Raw genomic sequence first — 10,512 nt, 5'->3', positions numbered from 1 at the left:
CCGAGAAGGCGGTTGTCATAAAGCTCAAACTTGCACCCCTATGCAACCGCACAAGAAACTATCTTCCCTTTGTAAAAAGAAAGAAATTCAGGTTGGTCTATGCGTAGTCATGCCGATATCACCAAAGTGAACGAGAGTGACGAAAGGATAATTCCTGGCGCTTGTTTAGCCCCACAGTTTTACTGCTTCCCTGGCCCCACCCGTGTGTGGTGCCTCACCGGTGCCTGCGCTCGCCAAACTCGTCGTGGTAGACGCCGCCGTCGTAGCGCCCCTGGAACGGCTGGCCCCCTCGTCCGCGGCTGTTGTAGGCGCCGCCCCCCCTTTGCAGGCCTCGGAAGGGGCCCCGCCCTGCCGAGCGCTGCTGCGCCTCGTAGCGGCCGTAGCCACGGCCATCAAACGCCACCCCCCGGCCATCCCTGCACAAGGGGAGAGCGGGGCTCAGGCTTACTTCCACGGGGGAGCCCCCAGAACACAAGGACACAGAAGAAGCAGGCCACGTGGACTTCCTCCACTCCCAATTCCCATGCCGTGCTCCCGCTGTTACTATCGCAGGGCAGGGGCCTCAACTTGCACAAAGACGAATGATAAACGGTTGAGGCGTCAGGTGAATGGCGGAGCTTTGGAGACTAGGGAACCAAACAGAGCAGCACGGCGACCACCCAAGTACCCCCTAGGAAAGAAGGGGGCGAGCACCCGCTATGGCTTTAAACGATTATCACTGGCAGCTGCAGACATGCTGCCAATGAAAGTGCACCTAGGCATAGTAAAGCATATGTCACAGTAGGCTGCTTAGAGGTGGACGTAGACAGGACAGGGAATTTACGATGGCAAGCTTTACTGAAAGTCCGCTGGCCAGCAGGGCCAAAGGTTGGGTCGAATTGTTCATACGAGCGACACATGGCCTCACTGGACGATGTTAACATGTTGCTTTGCACGCAATGGGCACACCTGAGTACAATATTTGCACGATTCTAATGCGACCCCGATTGTAACGCACAGTCGAATTTCAACACACGGTAAATATTTGCACAAAACGTTTCATTCAAAATAAATCTGCACACCCTGTGGGCAGCTAAAGCCCTCCCAAGCAGCTTTGCTACTAAAAATGTAGTCACTTTGTTTTTGCCAATCGTGAACACCAGACTACGGGACACCTTGTGCACGACGTGCCTTGTGCACTGGACGCTGCCTGCTTCCTTTCCGTTTCCGCCAAGATGATTCAGTTGAACCTCATTATAAGAGGCATGGATAAAAGAGACAAATGGGTATAAGAGAGACTATTCACCCACATGGTTGGCTGCCCTATCTTTCCAATTAAATTGACCTCTTTTATAACAGACATCGGATGTAGAAGACAGTTGGTTATAAGGAACAAATCATCCTTGAACTTTAATCAATAATCTCGCTTGTAACAGACATTTTAACTTCAGATGCAGTGCCACCAGTCACTAATTGCAGTTGCTTCCATTGTGGAAACACAGGTGGACGACAGACGCCTGCAGTCGCTATTTATTATAACTTCAGCAAACACAAAATGGTTCAGTCAGCTATTAAATGACGATGAGAAGCCCTGCCAATGGAAATGCAACTTACAGAAGTGGTTGAAGCTCACTGCCATCCATTGGAGCGCGACCGCACATGCGGGCTCTCCCACTCGCGTAGCTTCCAATGAAGAAGCATCGCAGATGTTGAGTCCTGCAAGCGTAATGAACAGCCTGAGCACACAGCGGAAGAATCTGTGCGCTCTGGCTATTCATTAGGCTTGTGAACTCAACATCTACGATTCATCTTCCACAAACAGTGAAAGGAAAAAAGCTTGCAGAATCGGTTGTAAAAAACAGTGAAAATACAGTCATGAAGCAAACAAGGATTCAGAACTGTTTCATAAATTCTGGGGGCCAATCATAAATTAGAATGAATCTTTTGCAACATGCTGTAGTGTTCTTTTGAGCTTGTTTCAGTTATATGGTTCCCACATTGAACTATAATCTGATTTGTAAGTGAGAACATGGTTCCCTGCTTATAAGAGACATCTCGTATAAGAGACAGAAACTGCTCCCCGGTACGTGTCTTTTATAAAGGGGTTCAACTGTACTTTGCGTTTAAACAAAGCCTGCATCCTTCATTGAGCCACTCTGCTTCAGTTTAGAGTTGGCGGTTTCTGTTTTGAGGTTTTCGAGTTTTGAGTCTGATTGTAACGTGCAGGTATTTTGTAACGCCCATTTTCATTAAAAAAACGAAAAAGAGAGAACTGTGCATGTTAGAATCGCGAAAATACAGTAGATCCACAATGTCGCAATCACGTTCTCAGACAGGAGCCCCGATAAACAAGCGAAGCTACCCAGTAGCTGCACAACCTAAGTGGTCGTGCACTGGGCAAGGAAGACGCCACCGGGGCCGCAGTGGGACGCACCTTGGGAACCTCTCGTCCCGTATCACATCAAACTCCTGCCGGCGGTCCCTGCGCTCCCAGGGCCGCTCCCCTTGCAGCACTTGGCCAGACATCTCGATCTTGTCAAAGAACGCTGTCTGGCACTCCCGACTAGCAAAATCAACCTGCACAACACGGAGGGAAAGGAAACCGGGTCAGTGAAGTGTGCACAGCCAACAGGAAGCAGCACGCTGGCTTTCCACCAATGCTTCAACCTTAGAAAACTACAGCAAATTACCCACCCAGATACACATTACCATTCCCAGCTTTTTCCCCCTCTCATTATCAAATAAACACCATCTCGGTCTCACGGCCTATCCCAATTTTCTTCTCCAATTTCATTTTCTTTTTCTCCTTCAAACCCACGAACATGACTTTCTCAACATAGCTCAGTACATGGCTTGGCAAATTCACTTCTTTATGACGTACAGTGCGGTCTGCTAATGATCCCTACCAACTTATGTGCAGGCAACAAGAGAGCCAGGGACTTCATGGTGCAGGAAGTTGCAGTGGCACAGACATCTGCTCTGCCTAGAACAGACACATTGCTACAGACACAAGCATCATGTTCTCAGTACCACCCTGTGCAGGAGCTACCAGTGATACCGTCGTCTTCTGCCCTGCATGACCCTACATCACATGAAAATATGCATGGAAAGCAAACACATGTCGCCTATACTGACGCCATAACCTGCCCCAATGGTAAAAAGTAGCCACAGCCACAATAAAGACTGCCCTCATCCCTTGTGCACCAGTCAAGATATCATCCCAGTTATAATCAGGATTCCTAAGCTGCCTGCAGAAGCTTCTTAGCCGGGAGGGTGGCCCTCTCTACCTTGAAGTTACTTTTGCTACACTCCTTACCGACGGGCAACAACTTTGCTCATCAGCAAGCCTGCGCTCTCCCCCTCCAGGCATCCTGAGGACCATATCATCCATCCCTCTCGTCACCTATTAAGACATAACGCAGTATTACCAGTCCGCCAGACAGCACTTTCCTCTTTCTTATTCTGCACCCTCCAAGGAAGAAGAACCGCTACTCCGCAGGATACAATCCAATACCTTTCCTCATCCAACCCACCTGCATTGTATGTTTCCAACTCGATACTCTGCCGAACTTCTGTTCACAACCTGGTACTCTACCTCATATTATAATATGGTGCGAGCACTATCCCAAACTTTCTCCTCTCAGATCCCCTCTTCCCAGCCTTGAGCTGTGGGAGGATTTTATGACCAGCAGCCATCTGGACATCCAGCAAATCCTGGCCTCCAGAGCAAAGGCTTCCTGCTCACATTATGGATTTCTGGACCAGGGAACCAGCTGACTTCAGCGTCTCAAATAAACATCTGCTACTACTACTTTAAAACTCGGCAAACTTAACGATGATCCCAAAAACGACAGTTGTTGCGTACAGGACTCCCCAAGAAAACTTGTTATCACTGGGAGGACCACTAATGGCAAAGAAATTCAGTGCCAACTGCATCCAATGTGAGGCGGATTTCTCTTCCCCATCGCTGGGCAAGCAGGGAAGGAAGGAAGAGGAGCAGGTACCTGCAGCTTCTTGCCGCCCAGGACGCGGCCGCGCATTTCGGCGACGGCGTGCTGGGCGCACTCGAGGCTGTCGAAGTAGACGAGGGCGTGTCCGCGCTCGCGGTCGATGGCGGCGAAGGAGACGGGCCCGTAACGGCCGAAGGTGCGGCTGAGGAACTTGTCGGAGACCAGGTCGGTGAGGCCGTCCAGCCAGACGCACATGGTGGGCATGCTCTTGCCGAAGCCCAGCTTGATGCGGTTGGCGCCCAGGTTCTCGCCGTCCAGCTTGCGCATGGCCTTCACCACGCTCGCTATGTCCGCGTACTGGATGAAGGCGTACGACGACGCCGAGCCCTGCTTCTTGATGTCGATCTCGATGATGTCGCCAAACTGGTCAAAGTGCTTGCGCAGCTCCGACGTGGTGATGTCCTTCTCCAGGTTGCCGATGAACAGCGTCCGCGTCGCCTTCGGGTGGTACTCGTCCAGCTCCGCCTCCAGCGGCCGGAACTCGTTGTCCTCCCCGTCCAGGCCCTCGTGCGACGTCACCTCGATCTTGCAGCCAAAGAAGAGCTTGTCCTTGGACACCTCCAGTGCCTTCTCCACGTCCTCGGGCCTGGCAAAAGGAGGGGGAGGAGGAGCAAAAGGGGTCGGCTCAGCCCGGTTCCCCCGCACGCACGCACATTTCACGAGTATGCGCCAAAACCAAAAAACACCTTTGCGGAGCCAAAGTTTACATTAACTGCCTTGCTGCACAAAAGGACCCCTGCAAGTTCAGTTTTCATTGACGGAAAGTGCTTTGAAAGCTGTCCCAACCAAATAACTGGCTCCAGAGGAGAGAAGGTGTAACGAACGCCATGCACAGGTCGAATGTTACACAAAGCATTTGCACAGGCACACTCATCTTCCCCAGCTGTCAAAAGAAGTCCCCATTACCCAAGCACCCTTCCAGCTTAGTGCAGCTCGCCCATGCTATCACACCATATTAGGCCCGTCAAAGTTGTTTTACCATGTGCAAGGTCACTCACTTCTTAAAGCAGACCACCGCGTATCGCTCAGTGCCTTGGCCAATGACCTTGACGACTGTGACCTTCCCATGCTTCTTGTACTCGTGAAACAGGCCATCTTTCAAGCTGGTGTCTGTAATGAGAAAAGGAAACACTGTGAATTCGTTGAACAGAGAACAGCACATGCTGAAAAAAGTTCTGGCTATTTGTGCAACCGATACAGCTGAATGGTCACTAGAATTACACCACAAGCCCCAACCCTCCACCTCTGGTAAACGGCCTGTCAAAAGCCCATGTTTGCACCTAGCTGCTCCTGGTAGGCTCTACGATCACAAATATGCTCTAAAATAGCATAGATGAACAACATGCAGTCACGGGTTCAACGAAACTTTGTACAGGATCCTATGATTTAGTAAATGCAGAAGATGTGAACTGAAAGCAGTTTTCACAAGCCCACACACACACAAAAAAAGCAAAACTTTTGAAACAGTGAGTGACCGCTAAGCTATTTACTAGCTACCAGGAAACAAACAAAACGATAAAGCACTTTTCTTGCTCAATCAGCAATCAGCGCACTGCCATGTACCCCAGACACACTGACCAGTGGATCTGACTGGCAAGTTCCGGACACAGATGCCGAGTGGCCGCTTGTCCTCCCGGTCAGCCAAGCTGCTCCCGTCCAAGGAATTTGTGGTTGGCAGGCAGTTTCCACTGCTACTGCTGTTGTTGTTGGTGATGATGCTGCAGCTGTTGTTTGGTGTCGAGATAGCCGACTGCAAGAACGACCCTGACGACGGCGCCGTCACAGCACTGGCTGGCCGTTCCCCGCGTGACGCCTTGCTGCCGACACTTGAGGGGTGCCTGGGCGAGACAAAAACGAAGCACCTCAAGCAAAAAATCAGGCCTCGCAACGTCAAGACAATGCAATTATGAGCAAACAAAGACCCCAGGCAGCGCAACCGTTTCTCTCAAGCTTTCAGTGGCACCGTTACTGCTGAACTTAAATATTCGTCAGAAACCCCTAACTAGGTATATTGTCAATGGAAGTGGGACTATGGCCTTGTAAACAATCAGTGTGTGCGATATGAAGTCGTGCCAGTGACCTGAAGTACGAACATGCACGTGAAAACTGTCCAGGATGAGCCAGTATAATTCAAACGAAACATCGCCACAATGGGCCTGCCAACTGTGGCCGATGAAGAGGAACCACAAATGACGAGCCCACCAGCGGGAGGGGAGCGCCTGACTCACGTGGGTGACTTGTTGGGTGAGAGGGAGCGCCCGCTGCTGTCGCTGGAGCTGGAGCGGATCTTGGACGACGACGAGCCCAGGCGGCTGCCACTCGAGCTCCGCGAGCTGGAGCGCGACCGTGATTGGGACCGCGACCCATGCTTGTTGTGGCACCGCTGCTGCGGCGGCTGTGACTGGGGCTGCAGCGGTGGCTGCTGCTGCTGTGGGGGCGAGGTCACCGTCGAGCTCACTGCTGAGCCCCGCCGGACGGGAAGCCCTCCCCGCACTGCAGATGGTGAGCCACTGTCCTTGTCGTCGGGGTACGGCTCGCTTGCGGGGCTCAAGCCGTAGCCACTCGGCGGGTCAAAGTGGGTTGGCTGCGGCAGCGGTGCGGGCTGCCGGGATGGTACTCCGTGGCTCCGGAAGTGGCTGCCAGCCCTGGTGTGGGAGAAGGCAGTAAAATGTGAGTCGAGGAGCTGCACCTCGGGTCCTCCTGACATTCACAATTTAGCCATAAGTGAGGCTGTTAAAGGAGCCATGAAGAGAAAATGCAAGTTGGTTTTATTCGAAAGATTTCGTGTTTTATAGTGCCCCCAGCGCTTGTCCGGATACAAACGGTGCTTTATTCACTGAGAAATTAAAACAATTTAGGTTAAAATTTTGATTTTCCCGCTCAATCGTGCGTTTTCGTGGTCCCAAATGACATCACAGGAACCGACCGCTCTGCAGCCTAGAGTACCTTCATTCACGCATCCGCCGTACAGGGTAGAGACACGTATACGCTGGCGCCGCCATTTTCGGTTGCTTGCTCGCCGCCGAAGCAAGTCATTGTGTCAAAACCGCGCTAAAATTATCGCCGCAACGCGGTTTACTGAAGAAGTTTGAATCATATTGTCTGTTTCGCGTTACTAGGTCTCGTGGGAAACGAAAAGAATAACGCGTTGAGCCAGTTGGCCCAATTGCGGCGGCACGGGACCGTTCAAAGGTTGTCTCCACCCTGCACAGCGGTGTTGGTTTGTTCTCGCGTTTCTTTACGTTCCGTAGCCTAGATGGCGCCACCATACCGTGGCAAGCGTTTGGTTTGTTTTTGCCCGCATTTAAACCTGGCTTGTTTTTGTTATGGGAGAAAATATTCGTTCCCTGAAACAGTGCTCGCTCGACAAATGGGGTCACGTAAGACACCGTTGCTTGCGTCAATCGGCCAGTGTCGTCTGAGACAACCCCAAGCCCCGTAGTGCTGTGCAGCTAAACCAAGCATGCTGTGCGCAGTACGAACAGCAGAACGCATCAGTACTTCTATGTTTACATGTGCTTTCGTAACTTCTGCTGTTTGTCCCATCATTCTTATTGCTTTGTAAAGAATGTGCCCTAAATTTAAGCGCAAATCGCTCGTTCGTCTAGTTTGTAAGCTCTACCTAATTTTCGTCTGCTTCTGCCAGCCTCCGCCAATCGCAGAGCTTAGCTCATGTGACATCATAGGTTCTGTTGCGGGAAATGAGCTGGTGGGTCGCATGACCATTCCCGTTTTTCCTAATTATGTAGCTTATTTGAGCGAAGTTTACGTTAAAAGTGGTGTCAGTATGATTCCAACGAGACAATCTTTTGAATGAAGCAAACTTGTGTTTTCTCTTCATGGCTCCTTTAACAGTGTACACTAGAAAAGGCAAAGCCCATGCGCTGTACACAGTTTCTTTTCTTTTTTTCCCCACAACACTGACCCAATGAAAACTGAACGAGAATGTTGCCCCTGGCTTATAGATCTGAGGGCTATTGCTTCTTAACTCCAAAGAATTTTCTGGGAGCATGCTGGGAACACTATTCCTCAACGTTGAAACTGCCCTTTCTTATTGGCTCTGATTACCATCACTAGTGAATCAGACACAACTTTAAAGAATGGAGCATTTCGGACAAATTCCCTGGCAACAGAAATTCTCCACTTTGACAGTTCTTCCATATGGTATTCACCTGCTCATAGTAACGCTTCTTTCAATGGGTGTGAAATTTGACAGTTCTTCCATGTGGTATTCACCCGCTCATAGTAACGCTTCTTTCAATAGGTGTGAAAATCCCATGTGGGACAGAAATGAGCACAAATTGAAGCTGCTCTGGCAAGCAAACTGCCCACCGGCATTAAAACAAAGAGGTGGAATAAAAAGAAGCGCGTACACAAGGCAACATCTTCCTTCACTTGCATTCACTGCTTACGGACACTTCTACTACGAGCACACAGAAGTACTACCCTGGTTCTTCCACATGAAACGGAACAAATCACCATCCCTCACTAAAGAAAGCTGAGAGAACTGCGAAAGCTAAAAGTGTGCCCGATCAATGGTCAAACCTTCCAAGACCCAAATCGCAAACGAAGAACGAACCATGCCACGATTTTTCGCGCACTAAGTAAACGCACCTGTGAACGATCTAAACGTGTACCGATACATGGTTTGTGAGATAAAGGTGCACTATTGGACTCCTTCAACATGATCGATACGTGTACAGTCTAATATAGAACCGTTCCTTCCTTGCAATTTTCAAGCAACTGTTTTGACACAATGGAAGCCCGGTTTCATGCACGCGCCGTGTCTCCACAGATCTTATCAGAGCTTTCTGGTCAACCAATCGGTCCATAGGGAAATGCATTAGTTTTTTTTGGCAGAATGCCACTTGCCCCACTAACAAAGCGGTTAGAGAAACTGGAGGCCTATGCGTGAGCGCCAAAAATGTTGGTGGTGCGTGCCACTGCACCCTCTGTGATTGGAAGGGTCCAAGCACCAGGGCCCACACAGTGTTCCCAGACTCACCCGTACTGTCCCGGCAGAAGTGTGGATGCCGGACACCGGTCCACTCCGTCCGTGTAGGCCGAAGCGTTTGAAGCCGCCGAGCGCGCATACCGGTCTCTCGAGCGGCCTCGGCTTTGGTAGCCGTCCTCGTCGTGGTAACCTGCTGCCCTTCGCACGTACGGATCACCCGCACGGTCGTAGTAGTACGCCCGCTCATCGCCAAACCTGCAACACAGCGTCCGGCAGGCTCAACAACACTGGGCACAGCACATTTGCGACGTTTCCCACGCGCACTCGGCTGCAAATCAACGTGCAAATCAGTGCACATTGAATTCAAATACCGGGAAAGCGCGTTGATTCGACTTTTGCGGCAATGCTCAACGAGTTCGAACTAAACCGAATTCGAACTAATGAAATTCATTGAAGAAACAGCAAGAATTGTGATTGGGTTGCTTGAAATCACTGGAAATATTTATTGATGAAAATAATCCGTTATGACTTTCTATTTCTATTTGGATGCGATGGCCATGGCTTTGTTCTCCAGCGCACAAACTTGACGGAAAGCTTCCTCCCACCTCTTCAGAGACTAAAAAACAGGCGCGCGACACCCATAGCCTCCATTAGTTGTGAAGCTGAGGGCCGCGTCGGCGCCCAAGTGTGCCGGCACTGGCACAAAGATGAACAACGTCTGCAGCACACAAAAGACGCCAACACATGGAGACTGCAGATATATCCAACACAAAGCAGCACACGATGTGAAGGAAGAGCACTCGCTCTGAGCACTGAGCACTCGCGCCATCTATTGGTACATCAAAAAAGCTTGCAGTGGCAGTATGATATACATGTACACGGCGGCACGCAGTTTGAATTATCGATAGAGGAGCTGATGCGCATGGGAATTAACGAGCTGGTTTACCCATAGACGCCTATGTATCGTGACTAAACCACGGCCGTCAGTTCGAATTAACATGAACGTTCGAATTCATGAGGTGCGATTTAGCGGAACTTCCACTCCAGTGGGAGGGGGAGAGGATAACAGTGCGAAGGAACAGTGCAAACTGCACAACATGTGCCACTGCTTTCTTTTTCCAAGAACACCAAAAACAATGAAGCTGGGCAGAAAGGCCAAATGCACACAAAACAAGCGCAAGTTTTATATGCACTGTAAAGTTAATTTAGCCATATGTGTCATGCATTATCATCTGCACACAATCCATGTGGGATTGGCAACACATGGCTGGGAAGCACTGATTTGGGCTGGCATTTACAGCAGTAGCCTTGGGTTAAATTTTCAGTCATGGATGTCTGCGTGACAGCTTGGAAATTTACGTAAATGCAATGCAAGCTGAGATAGGACACTTAAAAAAGCACACATAAAGCCAAAAAAGCCAAGTTTAGCATAGAAATCACTCCTGCTAGTGGTGCTTAGTGATGTTTTGCAATACGACACTAAAAACTACTACTCTTAAAAACACACAAAATGCCTCTTTTCAGCTTCACATGACATACCCCAAAACAAGTATGAATGAAGTGAAAACA

The 10,512-nt window shown here is 50.0% G+C and overlaps 1 protein-coding gene across 2 annotated transcripts in view; it reads right to left on the bottom strand.

Annotated features, from left to right (window-relative positions):
* The window catches only part of Spen (spen family transcriptional repressor split ends), a 158,207-nt gene that overhangs the window by 24,943 nt on the left and 122,752 nt on the right, over positions 1 to 10,512 (bottom strand). Inside the window, exons 3-9 of one of the 2 annotated variants that reach the window (XM_077676171.1) lie at positions 8,995 to 9,198; positions 6,218 to 6,634; positions 5,568 to 5,827; positions 4,988 to 5,099; positions 3,984 to 4,575; positions 2,414 to 2,556; positions 219 to 416 (exon numbers count right to left, since the gene is read on the bottom strand). In XM_077676171.1, the coding sequence (XP_077532297.1) occupies positions 219 to 416; positions 2,414 to 2,556; positions 3,984 to 4,575; positions 4,988 to 5,099; positions 5,568 to 5,827; positions 6,218 to 6,634; positions 8,995 to 9,198 (1,926 nt within the window). The remainder of the gene's footprint in view (positions 1 to 218; positions 417 to 2,413; positions 2,557 to 3,983; positions 4,576 to 4,987; positions 5,100 to 5,567; positions 5,828 to 6,217; positions 6,635 to 8,994; positions 9,199 to 10,512) is intronic. The other variant, XM_077676172.1, reaches the window with a different exon arrangement.

This window comes from Haemaphysalis longicornis, unplaced genomic scaffold, assembly GCF_048455015.1.
Source record: "Haemaphysalis longicornis isolate Haplotype H1 unplaced genomic scaffold, Haemaphysalis longicornis Haplotype H1 scaffold_7, whole genome shotgun sequence".
In the NCBI taxonomy this organism is placed as follows: domain Eukaryota; kingdom Metazoa; phylum Arthropoda; class Arachnida; order Ixodida; family Ixodidae; genus Haemaphysalis; species Haemaphysalis longicornis.
The sequence above is the reverse complement of the archived record's forward strand: the minus strand, read 5'-3'. Positions and strand labels throughout refer to the sequence as shown.